The sequence below is a fragment of the Mytilus edulis genome, chromosome 11, assembly GCF_963676685.1.
Source record: "Mytilus edulis chromosome 11, xbMytEdul2.2, whole genome shotgun sequence".
Classification (NCBI taxonomy): Eukaryota; Metazoa; Mollusca; class Bivalvia; order Mytilida; family Mytilidae; genus Mytilus; species Mytilus edulis.
The window spans coordinates 74,729,371-74,752,158 of NC_092354.1; the positions used below are offsets into that span (position 1 = coordinate 74,729,371).

The 22,788-nt window shown below is 33.4% G+C and overlaps 1 protein-coding gene across 3 annotated transcripts in view; it reads right to left on the minus strand.

The window, feature by feature from the left end:
* LOC139496278 (neogenin-like) overlaps window positions 1-22,788 on the minus strand; it is a 229,785-nt gene that overhangs the window by 158,185 nt on the left and 48,812 nt on the right. For 2 of the 3 annotated variants that reach the window (XM_071284776.1, XM_071284779.1), the window contains 3 exons: window positions 19,540-19,731; window positions 18,460-18,657; window positions 16,514-16,600 (listed from right to left, as the gene is read on the minus strand). In XM_071284776.1, the coding sequence (XP_071140877.1) occupies window positions 16,514-16,600; window positions 18,460-18,657; window positions 19,540-19,731 (477 nt within the window). Of the gene's footprint in view, window positions 1-14,846; window positions 15,041-16,513; window positions 16,601-18,459; window positions 18,658-19,539; window positions 19,732-22,788 lie in introns of those variants that run through there. The other variant, XM_071284778.1, reaches the window with a different exon arrangement.

Sequence of the window (22,788 nt, forward strand, 5' to 3'; positions counted from 1 at the left end):
ATCAAAAACTATCCACTAGTAGTTTGTTTATAAGGTTATATTGTCTTATTCTCAAGGTGTATGCAAATCTGTGTATTTTATAAATGTGTTACAAAAAGGGGGATGGGAATTTTATCACACGGAAAGTCTGATAATCACAATATAAATATGAAACGAATTATTACACTCGCGCAAATATCAATAGTTCTGATAAATCAGCGCGCCATGAAATAGAACAATCGCGGGAGAGAAGAAACAAAAATTTTCCTCTCGCGAAAACACAGACAAAATATGAAAATATGGCGCGAATGGATGTCACCGATTAACAGTGTAAATCAGTGGATTCGTGCCGACTTCTGACACCACTGTAATGATTTTATAGGGATAGTGTATGCAATATATTACCTATAATATCACAATCCTAGGCTTGAGTCATTAACTATCTTTTAGGCCGCTCGTCAACTGGGGACGTCCGATCTGGATAACAACTTGGGTAATGACTGCCAAATATACTATGGGAAACCCCGGAATTCCTTGATATGACGTAGTCGTCTTCCGAATGAACATTGGTAATAGTTAACCCAAGTCTGTGTAGTTCCGAGTAAACTGGTGTTATCCCATATTCATAACAATATCAATAAAATCTTTAAAACACGGATATTAAAAGTTGCCTGTCACAGAGTCCTTGATTATAATCACTCTGGTATTTCCGTAAAGTTGTCAGGCGGTCAAAATCAAAACAATGAACGCGAATTTAGTCAATTGTTCGTGTTTTCGTGCGTTAATTCTTCTTGAAATAGGGCCATTTTCACTTTACGTGGGAACCTAGAGTTTAACGACTACACATACAAGGTTTGGACTTGCTTATTCTTTGGACATTCAAGTTTTAAATTTCACCCCGGCAACCTGTTTATCTAATGACCTTATTAGCCAATTTTCGACACGAAGTTTGCAAATTTGACGTTTCAGCCATTTTTGACTGTATTTTATACTGCAATGTTAAAAGCCTCTCGCTTCGATTTTTAAAATAGCTCAGGAACCTGTATTTTTGCAACAACAGTCATTATGTTTCGTTTCAATGGTGTATATTGTTGTGTATATTTATTTTCTGCCCGGCAACCAGTCTATCACTTAAATAAATGAAAGTTAAAAGAGATATTTTTTCAAAATTCCCTATCATTTCAATATAATTTCCGTATCCCGTATCCGATTTCTTTAGTATAATATGCAAATAAGCAAAGTGGCGTTGATTTCTGGATATGCGATATCATCTGATTGTGACATACCTTCATGAAATGTCACGATAAAAAAAAATTTAATAATAAGTTTTTTATTACTAACTTTGCATGTGGTTGTATTGTTAAATATGTTTTTTTCTTGGATTAATTTATTTTTCGTTTCATGATTTAATCACTTAGCTACTTTACCACGTTCGTACTACACAATGTAAGTACCGTTACTCTACAATAGAATGTGTATTTCGAATTATCTTCTAAAAAACAATAATATGATTTATTTTACGCCAAGCAAATTGAAACAGAATGCCCCTTAGAATGATGTTTTAGTCATTATTTTTTATTACAGAAACATGCCTAAGAAGAAGAAAATATCATTGTCAAGTTAGATAACTAGTGTCAGATTAAACGACCACGTTCGATAACTTCTACGAGATAAGTAATGAGCCAGTTAGAGCGATGGGGTGTAATTAACACCCAGTCAAAGCAAGAGATGCATCATAATATTTTCTTTGAAGTCGGCCGCGTTTCCATTCCTTTTAAATATACAATTCCTTGCATAAAACAACTAAAGACTAAGTCTAAATTTAACTTTATTGATACATTTTAACAATATAAAAATATTCAGTAACAGTTATACAAGATCAATTCCGAACTGTACTTCGCACACCTTTATTTCCTAAACGAATATTTAAAAGCACTAATTTGAATTACTATAAGTGAAACAAATACCAAAACTTTTAATAGATATACATAAATACAGTAGTTCAGGGAAAGCTTGTTCGCGACCTAGAATTCTGAGTGGGTCAAGCGTTTAATTAAAACTCATGCGAGAATATACGAGATTTGGTTGAACTGGGGGCAAAGTCATATATGGTACACATCAATATTCGGTGTTTAATAGGCGTTTATTAGGACGCCTGCCGCTTTCCCGTTTACCTGTGAAGTCGTTGAGTGTCATCTGGTTTTTGTTTGTTTATGTTTATGTGTAATAAAGTAAAATAAGTAATATTTTGAAAAATTTCGGGACATAGTGTTTAAAAATTACGGGAGAAAATTGGAAAAGAAAATTGAAATTACTGCTTGCAAAAAGCCAATACGAAATGTTTGATAATGAAGTCCCTGGAAGCTGTTAAGAACTTTGAAGAAGTTTATGTGCAGAAATATGATTTTTTGTTGATTGAGAATAATTTCCAGAAACATGCTGTCGTAAAAGCATTAATTGCCAAAACAGTATAGCATACAATGAATGGTGACACTTCATAATTTATTTTCTTTAGCATTTTTTCGTGAGAATATAGATCAAACAATCTAAACCATATGATTGTCATGTAAGACGGAGCTTTTTGAAAAGTTGTTGCTGGTCATAACACATAGTCGTAATGAATGATATTATGCGATGTATTCAATAAAAAATAAACATCATGGCTTCATAAATGTTATGTTTTCAATATTGTATATAAATAATATGACCGTTAAACCATGGTACAGTATATATACGTTCCTTGTTCAAACCATAATAAAAATATAAAGTTCCCATAAAATCAAACAGCTACAGATCGTCATATGCCGATGATATGGAATTAAAATCTTAGCAAAAAAGCCGCACCCACTTATAAGATATATAAATGTCTTTACTCTGACTGTTGCATTTTGAACACACGAGTGAAAGTCCAGCGCAATGTAGAACAAAATAGTTTCAACATTCATATATCATTATCATGATCTTGACCTGCATGGATAAGCATTTAACTTGCAACTGGACGATTAAACAAAACGGTTATTGATGACTGCACGAAAACCTTTACTTCAGACAAAACATGAAATTAACTGTTCAGGAAAAACGAAGTACATCTAGTAGTAAACTACGGAAAAATGAAAATAAATATTTGCAAAATTTTGCCCTGGATACTGTATTTTAGACGGAAAGAAGCTCCCAATTTCCCGAAATTACATTATGTTTGACAACGATTTTGATTGAACCTAAATGCTGAATTAGTCGGCGTGAATGCTGACGACGGAACTATGTGACTATTAAACAAAGGAAGCAGATGGATTCATGACAAAATTGTATTTTGGTGATGGTGATGTGTTTGTACATCTTACTTTACTGAACATCCTTCCTTTCCTTATCCTCTTTGCTCCGATCTGAGCATAAGGTCAAACTAAACATCCTTGCTGCTTACAATTATTTCTATCTATAATGAACTTGGCCCAGTAGTTTCAGTGGAAAATGTTAGTAAAAATTTACAAATTTTATAAAAATTGTTGAAAATTGACTATAAAGGACAATAACTCCTTAGGGGGTCAATTGACCATTTCTGTCATGTTGACTTATTTGTAAATCTTACTTTGCTGAACATTATTGCTGTTTACAGTATATCTCTATCTATAATAATATTCAAGATAATAACCAAAATCTGCAAAATTTCCTTAAAATTACTAATTTTGGGGCAGCAACCCAACAACAGGTTGTCTGATTTGTCTGAAAATTTCAGGGCAGATAGATCTTGACCTGATAAACACTTTTACAGAATGTCAGATTTGCACTAAATGCTTTGGTTTTTGAGTTATAAGCCAAAAACTGCATTTTACCCCTATGTTCTATTTTTAGCCATGGCGGCCATCTTGGTTGGTTGGCCGGGTCACGCCACACATTTTTTAAACTAGATATCCCAAAGATGATTGTGGCCAAGTTTGGATTAATTTGGCCTAGTAGTTTCAGAGGAGAAGATTTTTGCAAAAGATTACTAAGATTTACGAAAAATGGTTAAAAAATAACTATAACGGTCAATAACTCCTAAAGGGGTCAACTGCCCATTTTGGTCATGCTGACATATTTGTAAATCTTACTTTGCTGAACATTATTGCTGTTTACAGTTTATCTCTATCTATAATAATATTCAAGATAATAGCCAAAAACAGCAAAAATTCCCTAAAATTACAAGTTCAGGGGCAGCAACCCAATAACGGGTTGTCGGATTCATCTGAAAATTTGAGGGCAGATAGATCTTGACCTGATAAACAATTTTACCCCATGTCAGATTTGCTCTAAATGCTTTGGTTTTTGAGTTACAAGCCAAAAACTGCATTTTACCCCTATGTTCTATTTTTAGCCATGGCGGCCATCTTGGTTGGTTGGGCGGGTCACCGGACACAATTTTTAAACTAGATACCCTAATAATGATTATGGCAATGTTTGGTTAAATTTGGCCCTGCAGTTTCAGAGGAGAAGATTTTTGTAAAAGTTAACGACGCCGGACGACGCCGGACGCCGGACGACGCCGGACGCCAAGTGATGGGAAAAGCTCACTTGGCCCTTCGGGCCAGGTGAGCTAAAAATGACGAAAAGTTGTTAAAAATTGACTATAAAGGGCAATAACTCCTTTAGGGGTCGACTGACCATTTTGGTCATGTTGACTTATTTGTAGGTCTTACTTTGCTGAACATTATTGCTGTTTACAGTTTATCTCTATCTATAATAGTATTCAAGATAATAACCAAAAACTGCAAAATTTTCTTAAAATATAAAACAATAAAAAAAACTTCATCAGCAACATTTTATATTGGTAAATTTCCAATGAAGTTATTTACATAAAGTTATTGGCAAATAAAAATAGAAAATGACATCATAGTTATGTCTGGCAAATGTCCAACATACATTATCTATAAACATTTTAGATAAGATAAGAAAACTAGAGGCTCTCAAGAGCCTGTGTCGCTCACCTGTTAATGTGTTTACAGATGTTGGCCATCTTCATTGGTAGGCGGGGTCATTAGACACTTTTTTTTTTATAAAAGATACCCTTGTATTATGATTGTGGCCAAGTTTGGTTAAATTTGGCCAAGTAGTTTTAGAAATGATTTTTATACAAGTTACAAAAATGACGAAAAGTTGTTCAATATTGACTATAAAGGGCAATAACTCCTTAAGGGGTCCTCTAACAATTTTGATCATGCTGACTTATTTGTAGATCTTACTTTGCTGAACATTATTGCTCTTTACAGTTTATCTCTATCTATAATAGTATTCAAGATAATAACCAAAAACTGCAAAATTTTCTTAAAATCACCAATTTTAGGGCAGCAACCCGACAACAGGTTGTCCGATTCAATTGAAAATTTGTGAGGGGATATATCTTATTCTGATGGACATTAAAATCTTGAAAGATTTGCCCTAAATGTCTTAGTTTCAAAGATATAAAGCAAAAACTGCATTTTACCACTATGTTCTAATTTTAGCCATGTCGGCCATTTTGTTTGGTAGGCTGGGTCATCGGACACATTTTATAAACTGTAAACCACAATGATAATTGTGGCCAAGTTTGGTTAAATTTGGCAAAGTAGTTTCAGAGAAGAAGATTTTTAGAAAAGTAACAAAAAATGACGAAAAGTTGTTAAAAATTTACTATAAAGGGCAATAACTCCTTAAGGGGTTGACTGACCATTTTGGTCATGTTGACTTATTTGTAGGTCTTACTTTGCTGAACATTATTGCTGTTTACAGTTCATCTCTATCTATAATAGTATTCAAGATAATAACCAAAAACTGCAAAATTTCCTTAAAATAACCATTTCACAGGCAGCAACCCAACAACAGGTTGTCCGATTCGTCTGAAAATTTCAGGGCAGATAGATCTTGACCTGATCAACAATTTTACCACTGTCAGATTTGCTCTTAATGCTTTGGTTTTTGAGTAATAAGCCAAAAACTGCATTTTACCCCTATGTTCTATTTTTAGCCATGGCGGCCATCTTGGTAGGTTTGACAGGTCACGCCACACATTTTTTAAACTATATACCCCAAGGATGATTGTGGCCAAGTTTGGTAGAATTTGGCCAAGTAGTTTCAGAGGAGAAGATTTTTGTAAAAGTTTACGGACGACGGACGCAGGATGACGGACGACGGACGCAGGATGACGGACGACGGACGCCAAGTGATGAGAAAAGCTCACTTGACCTTTCAGGTCAGGTGAGCTAAAAAAGCTTCATCAGCAACATTTTATATTGGCAAATTTCCAATGAAGTTATTTACATAAAGTTATTGGCAAATAAAAATAGAAAATGACATCATAGTCATGTCTGGCAAATGTCCAACATACATTATCTATAAACATTTTAGATAAGATAAGAAAACTAGAGGCTCTCAAGAGCCTGTGTCGCTCACCTGTTAATGTGTTTACAGATGTTGGCCATCTTCATTGGTAGGCGGGGTCATTAGACACTTTTTTTTTATAAAAGATACCCTAGTATTATGATTGTGGCCAAGTTTGGTTAAATTTGGCCAAGTAGTTTTAGAAATGATTTTTATACAAGTTACAAAAATGACGAAAAGTTGTTAAAAATTTACTATAAAGGGCAATAACTCCTTAAGGGGTTGACTGACCATTTTGGTCATGTTGACTTATTTGTAGGTCTTACTTTGCTGAACATTATTGCTGTTTACAGTTCATCTCTATCTATAATAGTATTCAAGATAATAACCAAAAACTGCAAAATTTCCTTAAAATAACCATTTCACAGGCAGCAACCCAACAACAGGTTGTCCGATTCGTCTGAAAATTTCAGGGCAGATAGATCTTGACCTGATCAACAATTTTACCACTTGTCAGATTTGTTCTAAATGCTTTGGTTTTTGAGTAATAAGCCAAAAACTGCATTTTACCCCTATGTTCTATTTTTAGCCATGGCGGCCATCTTGGTAGGTTTGACAGGTCACGCCACACATTTTTTAAACTATATACCCCAAGGATGATTGTGGCCAAGTTTGGTAGAATTTGGCCAAGTAGTTTCAGAGGAGAAGATTTTTGTAAAAGTTTACGGACGACGGACGCAGGATGACGGACGACGGACGCCAAGTGATGAGAAAAGCTCACTTGACCTTTCAGGTCAGGTGAGCTAAAAAAGCTTCATCAGCAACATTTTATATTGGCAAATTTCCAATGAAGTTATTTACATAAAGTTATTGGCAAATAAAAATAGAAAATGACATCATAGTCATGTCTGGCAAATGTCCAACATACATTATCTATAAACATTTTAGATAAGATAAGAAAACTAGAGGCTCTCAAGAGCCTGTGTCGCTCACCTGTTAATGTGTTTACAGATGTTGGCCATCTTCATTGGTAGGCGGGGTCATTAGACACTTTTTTTTTATAAAAGATACCCTAGTATTATGATTGTGGCCAAGTTTGGTTAAATTTGGCCAAGTAGTTTTAGAAATGATTTTTATACAAGTTACAAAAATGACGAAAAGTTGTTCAATATTGACTATAAAGGGCAATAACTCCTTAAGGGGTCCTCTAACAATTTTGATCATGCTGACTTATTTGTAGATCTTACTTTGCTGAACATTATTGCTGTTTACAGTTTATCTCTATCTATAATAGTATTCAAGATAATAACCAAAAACTGCAAAATTTTCTTAAAATATAAAACAATAAAAAAAACTTCATCAGCAACATTTTATATTGGTAAATTTCCAATGAAGTTATTTACATAAAGTTATTGGCAAATAAAAATAGAAAATGACATCATAGTTATGTCTGGCAAATGTCCAACATACATTATCTATAAACATTTTAGATAAGATAAGAAAACTAGAGGCTCTCAAGAGCCTGTGTCGCTCACCTGTTAATGTGTTTACAGATGTTGGCCATCTTCATTGGTAGGCGGGGTCATTAGACACTTTTTTTTTTATAAAAGATACCCTTGTATTATGATTGTGGCCAAGTTTGGTTAAATTTGGCCAAGTAGTTTTAGAAATGATTTTTATACAAGTTACAAAAATGACGAAAAGTTGTTCAATATTGACTATAAAGGGCAATAACTCCTTAAGGGGTCCTCTAACAATTTTGATCATGCTGACTTATTTGTAGATCTTACTTTGCTGAACATTATTGCTCTTTACAGTTTATCTCTATCTATAATAGTATTCAAGATAATAACCAAAAACTGCAAAATTTTCTTAAAATCACCAATTTTAGGGCAGCAACCCGACAACAGGTTGTCCGATTCAATTGAAAATTTGTGAGGGGATATATCTTATTCTGATGGACATTAAAATCTTGAAAGATTTGCCCTAAATGTCTTAGTTTCAAAGATATAAAGCAAAAACTGCATTTTACCACTATGTTCTAATTTTAGCCATGTCGGCCATTTTGTTTGGTAGGCTGGGTCATCGGACACATTTTATAAACTGTAAACCACAATGATAATTGTGGCCAAGTTTGGTTAAATTTGGCAAAGTAGTTTCAGAGAAGAAGATTTTTAGAAAAGTAACAAAAAATGACGAAAAGTTGTTAAAAATTTACTATAAAGGGCAATAACTCCTTAAGGGGTTGACTGACCATTTTGGTCATGTTGACTTATTTGTAGGTCTTACTTTGCTGAACATTATTGCTGTTTACAGTTCATCTCTATCTATAATAGTATTCAAGATAATAACCAAAAACTGCAACATTTCCTTAAAATAACCATTTCACAGGCAGCAACCCAACAACAGGTTGTCCGATTCGTCTGAAAATTTCAGGGCAGATAGATCTTGACCTGATCAACAATTTTACCACTTGTCAGATTTGCTCTAAATGCTTTGGTTTTTGAGTAATAAGCCAAAAACTGCATTTTACCCATATGTTCTATTTTTAGCCATGGCGGCCATCTTGGTAGGTTTGACAGGTCACGCCACACATTTTTAAAACTATATACCCCAAGGATGATTGTGGCCAAGTTTGGTAGAATTTGGCCAAGTAGTTTCAGAGGAGAAGATTTTTGTAAAAGTTTACGGACGACGGACGCAGGATGACGGACGACGGACGCCAAGTGATGAGAAAAGCTCACTTGACCTTTCAGGTCAGGTGAGCTAAAAAAGCTTCATCAGCAACATTTTATATTGGCAAATTTCCAATGAAGTTATTTACATAAAGTTATTGGCAAATAAAAATAGAAAATGACATCATAGTCATGTCTGGCAAATGTCCAACATACATTATCTATAAACATTTTAGATAAGATAAGAAAACTAGAGGCTCTCAAGAGCCTGTGTCGCTCACCTGTTAATGTGTTTACAGATGTTGGCCATCTTCATTGGTAGGCGGGGTCATTAGACACTTTTTTTTTATAAAAGATACCCTAGTATTATGATTGTGGCCAAGTTTGGTTAAATTTGGCCAAGTAGTTTTAGAAATGATTTTTATACAAGTTACAAAAATGACGAAAAGTTGTTCAATATTGACTATAAAGGGCAATAACTCCTTAAGGGGTCCTCTAACAATTTTGATCATGCTGACTTATTTGTAGATCTTACTTTGCTGAACATTATTGCTCTTTACAGTTTATCTCTATCTATAATAGTATTCAAGATAATAACCAAAAACTGCAAAATTTTCTTAAAATCACCAATTTTAGGGCAGCAACCCGACAACAGGTTGTCCGATTCAATTGAAAATTTGTGAGGGGATATATCTTATTCTGATGGACATTAAAATCTTGAAAGATTTGCCCTAAATGTCTTAGTTTCAAAGATATAAAGCAAAAACTGCATTTTACCACTATGTTCTAATTTTAGCCATGTCGGCCATTTTGTTTGGTAGGCTGGGTCATCGGACACATTTTATAAACTGTAAACCACAATGATAATTGTGGCCAAGTTTGGTTAAATTTGGCAAAGTAGTTTCAGAGAAGAAGATTTTTAGAAAAGTAACAAAAAATGACGAAAAGTTGTTAAAAATTTACTATAAAGGGTAATAACTCCTTAAGGGGTTGACTGACCATTTTGGTCATGTTGACTTATTTGTAGGTCTTACTTTGCTGAACATTATTGCTGTTTACAGTTCATCTCTATCTATAATAGTATTCAAGATAATAACCAAAAACTGCAAAATTTCCTTAAAATAACCATTTCACAGGCAGCAACCCAACAACAGGTTGTCCGATTCGTCTAAAAATTTCAGGGCAGATAGATCTTGACCTGATCAACAATTTTACCACTTGTCAGATTTGCTCTAAATGCTTTGGTTTTTGAGTAATAAGCCAAAAACTGCATTTTACCCATATGTTCTATTTTTAGCCATGGCGGCCATCTTGGTAGGTTTGACAGGTCACGCCACACATTTTTTAAACTATATACCCCAAGGATGATTGTGGCCAAGTTTGGTAGAATTTGGCCAAGTAGTTTCAGAGGAGAAGATTTTTGTAAAAGTTTACGGACGACGGACGCAGGATGACGGACGACGGACGCCAAGTGATGAGAAAAGCTCACTTGACCTTTCAGGTCAGGTGAGCTAAAAAAGCTTCATCAGCAACATTTTATATTGGCAAATTTCCAATGAAGTTATTTACATAAAGTTATTGGCAAATAAAAATAGAAAATGACATCATAGTCATGTCTGGCAAATGTCCAACATACATTATCTATAAACATTTTAGATAAGATAAGAAAACTAGAGGCTCTCAAGAGCCTGTGTCGCTCACCTGTTAATGTGTTTACAGATGTTGGCCATCTTCATTGGTAGGCGGGGTCATTAGACACTTTTTTTTTATAAAAGATACCCTAGTATTATGATTGTGGCCAAGTTTGGTTAAATTTGGCCAAGTAGTTTTAGAAATGATTTTTATACAAGTTACAAAAATGACGAAAAGTTGTTCAATATTGACTATAAAGGGCAATAACTCCTTAAGGGGTCCTCTAACAATTTTGATCATGCTGACTTATTTGTAGATCTTACTTTGCTGAACATTATTGCTCTTTACAGTTTATCTCTATCTATAATAGTATTCAAGATAATAACCAAAAACTGCAAAATTTTCTTAAAATCACCAATTTTAGGGCAGCAACCCGACAACAGGTTGTCCGATTCAATTGAAAATTTGTGAGGGGATATATCTTATTCTGATGGACATTAAAATCTTGAAAGATTTGCCCTAAATGTCTTAGTTTCAAAGATATAAAGCAAAAACTGCATTTTACCACTATGTTCTAATTTTAGCCATGTCGGCCATTTTGTTTGGTAGGCTGGGTCATCGGACACATTTTATAAACTGTAAACCACAATGATAATTGTGGCCAAGTTTGGTTAAATTTGGCAAAGTAGTTTCAGAGAAGAAGATTTTTAGAAAAGTAACAAAAAATGACGAAAAGTTGTTAAAAATTTACTATAAAGGGCAATAACTCCTTAAGGGGTTGACTGACCATTTTGGTCATGTTGACTTATTTGTAGGTCTTACTTTGCTGAACATTATTGCTGTTTACAGTTCATCTCTATCTATAATAGTATTCAAGATAATAACCAAAAACTGCAACATTTCCTTAAAATAACCATTTCACAGGCAGCAACCCAACAACAGGTTGTCCGATTCGTCTGAAAATTTCAGGGCAGATAGATCTTGACCTGATCAACAATTTTACCACTTGTCAGATTTGCTCTAAATGCTTTGGTTTTTGAGTAATAAGCCAAAAACTGCATTTTACCCATATGTTCTATTTTTAGCCATGGCGGCCATCTTGGTAGGTTTGACAGGTCACGCCACACATTTTTTAAACTATATACCCCAAGGATGATTGTGGCCAAGTTTGGTAGAATTTGGCCAAGTAGTTTCAGAGGAGAAGATTTTTGTAAAAGTTTACGGACGACGGACGCAGGATGACGGACGACGGACGCCAAGTGATGAGAAAAGCTCACTTGACCTTTCAGGTCAGGTGAGCTAAAAAAGCTTCATCAGCAACATTTTATATTGGCAAATTTCCAATGAAGTTATTTACATAAAGTTATTGGCAAATAAAAATAGAAAATGACATCATAGTCATGTCTGGCAAATTTCCAACATATATTATCAACTACTATTCTATACAAAGAAAGATAACTTCAATTGAAAATTAATTGCTATTGCACAATATTGTGCAATTAGATATGTCTTGCTATAGTGCAATACTGTCCTATTGAAAATTTCTTGCTATTGCACAATACTTGATATGGAATCCTGATTTGGACCATCTTGAAAATCGGGCCCATAATCAAAAATCAAAGTACATATTTAGATAAAGCATATCAAATAAGCCCAAGAATTTAATTTTTGTTTAAATCAAACTTAGTTTAATTTTGGACCATTTGGACCTTAATGTAGACCAATTTGAAAACTGGAGCAAAAATTAAGAATCTACATACACAGTTAGATTTGGCATATCAAAGAACCCATTTATTCAATTTTTGATGAAATCAAACAAAGTTTAATTTTGGACCCCCATTTGGACCAACTTGAAAACTAGGCCAATAATTAAAAATCTAAGTACATTTTTAAATTCAGCATATCAAAGAACCCCAAGGATTCAATTTTTGTTAAAATCAAACTAAGTTTAATTTTGGACCCTTTGGACCTTAATGTAGACCAATCTGAAAACGGGACCAAAAATTAAGAATCTACATACATAGTTAGATTCGGCATATCAAAGAACCCCAATTATTCAATTTTTGATGAAATCACACAAAGTTCAATTTTGGACCCTTTGGGCCCCTTATTCCTAAACTGTTAGGACCAAAACTCCCAAAATCAAACCCAACCTTCCTTTTATGGTCATAAACCTTGTGCTTAAATTTCATAGATTTCTATTTACTTATACTAAAGTTATGGTGCAAAAACCAAAAATAATGCTTATTTGGGCCCCTTTTTGGCCCCTAATTCATAAACTGTTGTGATCTCAACTCCAAAAAATCAATCCCAACCTTCCTTTTGTGGTCATAAACCTTGTGTTAAAATTTCATTGATTTCTATTTACTTATACTAAAGTTATTGTGCGAAAACCAAGAATAATGCTTATTTGGGCCCTTTTTTGGCCCTTAATTCCTAAACTGTTGGAACCAAAACTCCCAAAATCAATCCCAACCTTCCTTTTGTGGTCATAAACCTTGTGTCAAAATTTCATAGATTTCTATTCACTTAAACTAAAGTTATAGTGCGAAAAACCAAGAAAATGCTTATTTGGGCCCTTTTTGGCCCCTAATTCCTAAAATGTTGGGACCAAAACTCCCAAAATCAATCCCAACCTTCCTTTTGTGGTCATAAACCTTGTGTTAAAATTTCATTGATTTCTATTCACTTTTACTAAAGTTAGAGTGCGAAAACTAAAAGTATTCGGACGACGACGACGACGCAGACGACGACGCCAACGTGATAGCAATATACGACCAAAAAATTAAAATTTTTGAGGTCTTATAAAAAAGCATTACATATAGTAATGTCTGAATTACTCTGTTTTAAAAAGTGTCCCCCTTCTCGTAACGTAATGAGACAATAACTATTACAGTCCAACTTTTTGCAGATATCCATTTTTCGACTGAAAATGTTTTTTTACATTGCACAGCTTTTGAAGCTCAAGTGCACACTACCAGCTGCATTTCTGTCTTAATGTCTTTATTAATTTGTATAAGGTATGTAAAATCTTGTATAAAGGTTAATTGACTTCTAAAAGAGCAAACAGTTCATTTTCTGTCCTTGATTTTAAATCAAAAGATATGAAATAGTTTACTGACTTCAAAAGTATTCAAACACAAATTGTAGATTATTTTCCTTAATTGGCAAATTAAAAAACACTATGTTCTAGATTCCCTGGAGATATTTCAGTTCAATTTCCATTAAATTTTATCGATGAAAAATCAGAAGTGGGACAATTGCCAATGAGACAATTATCAACCAAAGTTCAAATGAGGAGGATTTAAAAGCAATTACAGGCAGCAGTATGGCCTTCAAGGATGAGAAAAACCAAAGCAGTATAGTCAGCTAGCTATAAGCTACCTTCACATGAAAAATATGAAACAATTCCATTCATATAACTTACGGCCTGCTTTATAACAAAACAATTTACAAAAAACAAAACAGACAGACATGAACCAACAACAACCACTGAACAGCCTCCTGACTTTTGACAGGAACATAAAGAAAGTTCGTTCAGAAGAAACTATTTAAACACAAGACAAATACAGGGTATGGATCAGGGTTGATGAAAAAGACTTAAATGTTTATAGCATTTAATTTTAACACCAGATGAGATATATGGATTATGTAACTTCTGTTTCACCAAAATTGCATATCAACACAAAATAATACAATTTTTTTTTTTTTTGGAGGGAGGGGAGGGGAATGGGAGGGCTTCTTTGTCCTTTTGCATTTCTTTTGTCTAGCATTGTTCTTCTAATGGAGTTTGATTGACATCTTGCATTGGTATCTTGTGCTATATAGTTGTGAGCCCAAAAAGGACAATCAATAAATCAAAAGAATAAAAACATCAACACTGAGGTCATTAGTAAATATTAAATAAAGATAATATACAATTATGCCCCACTGAGGAGGTGAATCCAAAATTGTTTCTTCATTACTTGATGGGCTTCTAGCCTTGCCATATTTGTTTTTGTTTATCTGACGGTTAAGTGATGTCATACTTTAAAGGGAGTTAGCTCATGATATTTGAGGTACGACAAGGGTTATTAACCGGGGAATAATAGGGTTGTTTGATGGAGGCTTCAATTTGTTAGGGTTATTCACCCCTCCTGCCAATTTTGGGAAAAACATTGATATTAAACTACACATGATTCCGTATTAGCCTATCAAATAATTAGTACATAATGTAAAGTATAATAATAATAAAAAAGTAACATTTATTTTTGTCTTTGTATTCTATACATGACTATTGTCTCAAATCTTTTCTCTTGCCAAAATAAATGAAAAAAAAGTCAGCAAATGTCTGTATCCTTATGATTTCATTTACTCCATCTGTCTGATTGCTGGAAGGTTCACTGCCTTTATGTGTAAACAAAAACACAACATAAATCCTCATGCTGAAAAGATAAAATATCTGTTAAAACATGTTTGTTATCAGAAACCACAAGGAGTCTTTTATATTTTATTTGAAACAAATTCATTTTTTAAATGGTAAAACTAAAGATATCAAAAGGAGTCTGAAATCCAAAAAAAATCTACTCAACCTTTAGTTCTATTAATGGTCAAAATCAAATTGTGACATCAGATTTTTTGTTTTTCTCTGAATTTGGTATCTATGAAATCACTAGATTTTAGGCTCACCTAGGTCTATGGGAATCTTCAACAATGTACACTTTTGAACATTGTACGCTAGAATATAATAGATGTATTTACACTTGTAAATACATTTTTCCGTCATTACTTAAAGGTAAACAAGTTCCTCTAAATTTTTGCATCTTGATTCAAAACATTTGACCTTTTAACAAAAGACTGATTATTGCATGATGCCAGTAGCTACATGTAAGGGCAAAACTAAAATTAACTGTTTCGCTAGCTAGATACGACCGAAGAGGTTCAACCCTGAACAGTTGGGGCAAAAATGGACACAATATTCAAGCTTGATACAGTTTGAATTTGGGTTGTAATTAAATATTTGACACATTATAGGTTTCAAACACAGAATAAATGTAGTCAAAGAACTTGAAATTGGTTTGTGATTTTTTGAATTCAATTGAACATTTCTTGCTGTTGCGCAATACTTAGAAAATCTACGTCTGTTTTCAGACTATATACTAAGAATTGTGACCCCAAATTTTTCTTTGGAAAATTGACAATTTCTTAAATCTTATGGGAAGAAAATTGACCCCCCCCCCCTCCAAGCAAGAAATTTTTTTTACCCCCTCCCCCCTTTTTAAAAAAAAAAATTTTGAAGAAATTTTCTTTTTAATTTCTTAAATCTTGGATAAAAAAATTGCTCCCCCGAAAAAGTCTTTTTTAACCCCCCCCCTCCTTTTCCAAAACAAAATACATTTGAAGACATTTTCCTTTTGTAAAATGTGGTACAATTTATGAGACATCAATACACTTAAACACAAGTTATTGTCTGAAAACTAGAAAATGCTTGTTTTGGGCGCCTTGTAGACCCCTGATTCCTAAAGGGTTGGGACCATCAGCCCCAAAAATAATCCCAACCTTCCTTTTGTGATATTGAACCTTTTGCTGAAATTTCATAGAGATCCATACACTTAAACTTAAGTTATTGTCAAATGTTTTTCGGAAGACGCTGACAACCACGACATGATAGCAATATACAACCCGAACAATTTGTTTTCAGTCTTATAAAAATTGGTAAAAATCATTTTAGAAAGAAATAACTCCTATAAGAAGTCAACTGAAGATTTTGGCTGTGTTGACTTATTTGTAGATATGATATAGCTGCAAACAATTATGATCGTTATAGTGTTAATTTGTAGCCATCAGTGTATTCTTGCATTGCAGCATATTTGTTATTTATCATAAATGATAAAATCAAAGATTAGTATTACTATTACCTGTTGTAGTAACAGATAGAACAGCTCTCTCACTCTCACCAAATTCACCAAAACTTCTTAAAGATATGTGGTACACTGTTTCTGGAGCTGTAACAGAAAATAAATCAGAAGTTAAGCAGATTAATTACCCACCTTATGATTGATTCATGTACAGTGACAAATAGTTCATACATATTCTTGATGAAAACATGTAAATGTAATATGAAAATACCCTGCTTTAACCAGTCACACAAACTACGTTGATTGTTTATTGCAAGATTATAATACTGAGACTCATTAGTGTGACTTATGACTAACCAGTATTTGCTCTTACTCCTCATGTACACCCGTATGTGTCTGAGGTCATGAATAAATATCTCTCTACTCCTTAATACATGTACTTAGCAGAGAATCAGCAAATTACAATGTTCAATCTTTGGGGGTTGATCGGACCAAGGAAAGAGCCCACTACCTCTTGCTCTGAATCTTGAATAAGTTGTAATTTTCAGGATTTTAATGAATTTCATGTGATCTTTAAATAAGTGAAAATTTCTATGTTTACAAACTTTACACTAAATGTGCTACAGAGTTTTCATTTTTCAATGGTCTTCAACTACCTACATGTGTGTCAACATTTTACCATCAATAAGATACAATATATTTAGCTGGTTGACTGTTTTTTAGAATTGCTTTATGTAAACTGGGGCAACTATGTTATTTAATTCTCAAAATAATCTAAACAAACAATTTACTGACAAGTAAAACTGTTGTTGCATGCTTCCACACAAGTAACTAAAATTATGATCAAATTAACTGAATAGACTAGAGGTCGCTGAAGTTCATGTAGTTTGTTTAAACTCTAAACAGTTATTGAATCCAATCATATTTTTTCATGAACTTTAAAAACATTTGGGGTTTTATATATTTTCATGAATTTCATTATTATACATTCATAGCCTTTGTGTAAGGTTGATACAAGGATATATTGGCCTGAAAGAAGTATATTGACTGAGGATGAAGATTAAAATATACAAATTAATAATATATCTGTGTATCTTAAATAGCAACTTTCACTAAACTTCTTTAGGGCATACATGTACTTAAAGTATCATAAATAGTTACAAATATAGCTGCAAATCTTCAGATGAATACTTTAAAAAATTGTTGATATCTTGTACTAAAGTCATTTGAACAATAAACATTTATTAATTGGCTTTTTTATCAATTCTATCATGTCTATGTTCATGCTGCTCAGTCTTCAGTTTTCTATATTGTATTTTGTATAGTGTTGATATTTGTTCATTTTTGATTTTGTCCATGGTATTCTCAGTTTGAGTTTGAATATTCCTTTGGTAGCTTTCGCCCCTCTTTTAGTAATAAGGAGCAGGATTCTTATACAAAAATTAAGAGATAACTGTATTGTATTTGAAGCTTTGCGGACGTCCATCGGTAGTTTTACTATCGCAAATTTAGTTTACCTGGCGACGGGTAGCGGAGACAGGTAAACGGGTATTTGTGACAGTAAAACTACCAATGGACGTCCGCAAAGCTTCAAATACAATACAGTTATCTCTATTCTAATGCAAAGCAAGTTTATAAATAAATTCAAATCATTGTTTCAGTGTAAAATCTTCATTAAAGAAAATTCTGCGAAAAGATGTTATCTTCTTTGGTCCCTACACTAGGTGACGTCAAAGGCATGCTTCCGGCGTTAAACTTAAACACCGGGCGTTTTCTGGCTTCTGTGTCGCTTCAGAATGTAATAAAATTTGATAAAGAGAAGATTTTTAGGTGCAACATGTGAGTTTTTTGGCTTATTATTGTAGAAATTACAAGTCAATACATTCAGCAATTCAAAATGTCGGCTTCCTTAGTTACAGACAAGGAGATACAGAATTTTACGCTAACTGTCATCCAATCAGAACCATTGAAACAAAATAATTGCATTAGAATAGCATATAACCTACCAAGTTTTTTAATCTTAAACGTAGTTTCACTGAAGGGTAACATTTCCTGATATTCTCCCGGCTGTTGTATACCATACCCAAGAATATAACCTCGTATAATGTAAGCATAGTCAGGTGGCTGCCATGTTATCTGTATGTAGTCAGATCCAGAAAATGCACTAGTAATTTTAGGGTTAGGTAATGTATCTTTGGATTTGTCTGAAAACATGAAAAAATAAATCATAAATACTGTAAACTTATTGATGTTTGTGAGCAATTTATGTTGTAACTTTTACAAGAAGTAAAATAAATTAAAGAAAATAAGAGTGGGGGTCGAAGGGTTATCAATCCTGAAACATGGGCTTAAAAAACATGAAATCCTGAGGTCCTGAATTTAAAAAAAATTTAATCCTGACATCCTGAAATTCGAAAAAAAGGAAATCCCGTATCCCGAAAGGGTCAATCCTGAAATCCTGTGCTTAAAAACACCTGATCCCAAGAACCTGAAAAAGGTCCTGCCCCCTCTTGTAAGACAGATTTATTAAAGTTTTACCAAAATTGTTTCTGAATCCCATATTTAAATTTTATGTAAAATTGAACATCATTGTCATACTGTTTCAACTAAAAAAAATCATGAAAATCAATAAAGAGGTGAACTGAGTGGGGGCAGAATGTCCAGCCCCCCTCCCTCCCTCCCCCATCCTTTTTTGGGAAAAAATTTGGTTTACTAATTAGAGAATGACTGGATCAGGACGGATCAGGCATTTTGCAATTTTGTGAATTCTAAAATTAGATTGAATTGTATTTTCTGAATCCTATATTTGAATTTTATGCAAAATTGAACTTCTTTATTGTCATACTGTTTCAACTAAAAAAAATCATGAAAGTGGGGGTAGAATACCCAGCCCCCTTCCTTTTTTTGGGAAAATTTGGTTTACTAATTAGAGAATGAGTAAATCATGATGGAGCAGACATTTTGTAATTTTGTGAATTCTAAAATTAGATCTAACTGTATTTTTCTAGGTAAATTAAAAATTTGAGTTAGAGTTATCTTCCTTTGTTTATGATTGTACATTAATAAATTTGATGTGAATGTCTTACCGACTGATCTAGTAGTGAAGAATTTTATTTTTGAGATAATTCCAGATCTATCCTCCAGTTGGCTTTGTATCCGTATGAAGTATGTGGTATTGAAAGCTAAGTTCTTTATAATGTATTGTAATGATCTCTCATATACTCCGGTCCACTGGTGAAGAGGGAGAGAGCTGTCGTTGGTGTACAGTAAAATATATCCTGAAATATCAAATAAATAACAATAATTCATTGAAATATATCCTGGAATTATAAGATATCAAAATAACATTAAAATATACCCTGAAATATAAAATATATCATATTCAACAATAAAAATAAAATTAAGAATGGAAATGGGGAATGGGTCCAAGAGACAATAGCAAATACAGCGAGAAAATCCCACACACAGTGGCATGCTTCATGCTTCAGCTAGCTCCTAAACAAAAATATGTATTAGTTTATTGATAATGGACATCATATATTACTCAGAAGCGGGTTAAAAGGGTTTTTCAGGGGGCCCAGCCCCCCCCCCCCACTCTTTCGGGAAAAATTTGGTTGTTTATAAAGGGAATCACTTAAGCATGACTGGAGCAGGCCCCCTCTTAGGCAGACAGTGGGCCACTCTTGTGAAAATTTCTGGATATGCCGCTGATACTAAACTCCAAAATATATAAAAGAAAATATATCCTGTAAAATATAATATAAAAACACTTTTAAAATATATCCAATAATATAAAATACCAATATTAATTTGAAATGTATCCTGAAATATAAAATATCAATATCACTTTGAAATATATCCTAAAATATAACTAGAGGCTCTAAAGAGCCTGTGTCGCGCACCTTGGTCTATGTGAATATTAAACAATGGACACAGATGGATTCATGACAAAATTGTGTTTTGGTGATGGTGATGTGTTTGTAGATCTTACTTTACTAAACATTCTTGCTGCTTACAATTATCTCTATCTATAACAGTACTTTCTGTGGAAAATGTTAAGAAAAATGTTAAAAATTGACTATGAAGGGCAATAACTCCTTAGGGGGTCAATTGACTCTATTGGTCATACTGACTTATTTTTCGTTCTTACTTTGCTGTACATTATTGCTGTTTACAGTTTATCTCTATCTATAATAACATTCAAGATAATAACAAAAAAACAGCAAAATTTCCTCAAAATTACCAATTCAGGGGCAGCAACCTAACAACCGATTATCCGATTCATCTGAAAATTCCAGGGCAGATAGATCGTGACCTAGCTGATCAACAATTTTACTTCCTATCAGATTTGCTCTTAATGCTTTGGTTTGTTTTTGAGTTATAAGCCAAAAACTGCATTTTACCCCCATGTTCTATTTTTAGCCATGGCGGCCATCTTGGTTTGTTGGCCAAGTTACCGGACACATTTTTTTAACTAGATACCACAATGATGATTATGGCCAAGTTTGGTTAAATTTGGCCCAGTAATTTCAGAGGAGAAGATTTTTCAAAAAGATAACTAAGATTTACGAAAAATGGTTAAAAATTGACTATAAAGGGCTATAACTCCTTAAGTGGTCAACTGACCATTTTGGTCATGTTGACTTATTTGTAGATCTTACTTTGCTGAACATTATTGCTGTTTAAAGTTTATCTCTATCTATAATAATATTCAAGGTAATAACCAAAAACAGCAAAATTTCCTTAAAATTACCATTTCAGGGGCAGCAACCCAACAACGGAATGTCCGATTCATCTGAAAATTTCAGGGCAGATAGATCTTGACCTGATGAACAATTTTACCGCTGTCAGATTTGCTCTAAATGCTTTGGTTTTTGAGTTATAAGCCAAAAACTGCATTTTACCCCTATGTTCTAATTTTAGCCATGGCGGCCATCTTGGTTGGTTGGGCGGGGCACCGGACACATTTTTTAAACTAAATACCCCAATGATGATTATGGCCAAGTTTGGTTAAATTTGGCCCAGTAGTTTCAGAGGAGAAGATTTTTCTAAAAGATTACTAAGATTTACGAACAAGAGGCTCTCAAGAGCCTGAATCGCTCACCTTAATTCTTTTGGTTAAATCTCTCATCAATGATTATTTTGGCTTTTCAATTTATTTAAATGTTTTTTGGATCGTCCTGTTTTCTTCAAAAGCCAAAAAAAATAATCATTTTCTCCTATGTTCTATTTTAGCCATAGGAGCTATGTTTCTTGACATACAAGGAAATAAAATATAAAATTTATACTAGATACTCTGAAACTCATTTAGCCTAAGTTTGGCTGAAATTGATACAGCAGTTTCAAAGGAGAAGATTTTTTAAAGTAAGTCAACATGATGAACAAATTGTGAAAAAAGTCTTTAAAGGGCAATAACTCCTTAAGGGGTCAATTGACAATTTTGGTCAAATTGACTTAATTGAAGATCTTACTTTGCTGAACATTATTGCTGTTTACAGTTTATCTCTATCTATAATTATATTCAAGATAATAAACAAAAACAGCAAAATTTCCTTAAAATTATCAATTCAGGGGCAGCAACCCAACAACAGGTTGTCTGATTCATCTGAAAATTTCAGGGCAGATAGATCTTGACCTGATAAACAATATTACCCCATGTCAGATTTACTCTAAATGCTTTGGTTTTTGAGTTATAAGCCAAAAACTGCATTTGACCCCTATGTTCTATTTTTAGCAATGGCGACCATGTTTGTTGATAGATCATAACTTCGGATACAATTTACAAACTAGATACCCTAAGGAACATTCAATTAAAGTTTGGAAGTATTTGGCCCAGTAGTTTCAGAGGAAAAGATTTTTGTAAAAGATTACTAAGATTTACGAAAAATGGTTAAAAATTGCCTATAAAGGGCAATAACTCCTAAAGGGGTCAACTGACCATTTCCGTCATGTTGACTTATTTGTAAATCTTACTTTGCTGAACATTATTCCTGTTTACAGTTTATCTCTATCTATAATAATATTCAAGATAATAACCAAAAACAGCAAAATTTCCTTAAAATTACTAATTCAGGGGCAGCAACCCAACAACGGGTTGTCTGATTCATCTGAAAATTTCAGGGCAGATAGATCTTGACCTGATAAACAATATTACCCCATGTCAGATTTGCTCTAAATGCTTTGGTTTTTGAGTTATAAGCCAAAAACTGCATTTGACCCCTATGTTCTATTTTTAGCAATGGCGACCATGTTTGTTGATAGATCAAAACTTCGGATACAATTTATAAATTAGATACCCTAAGGAACATTCAGTTAAAGTTTGAAAGTATTTGGCC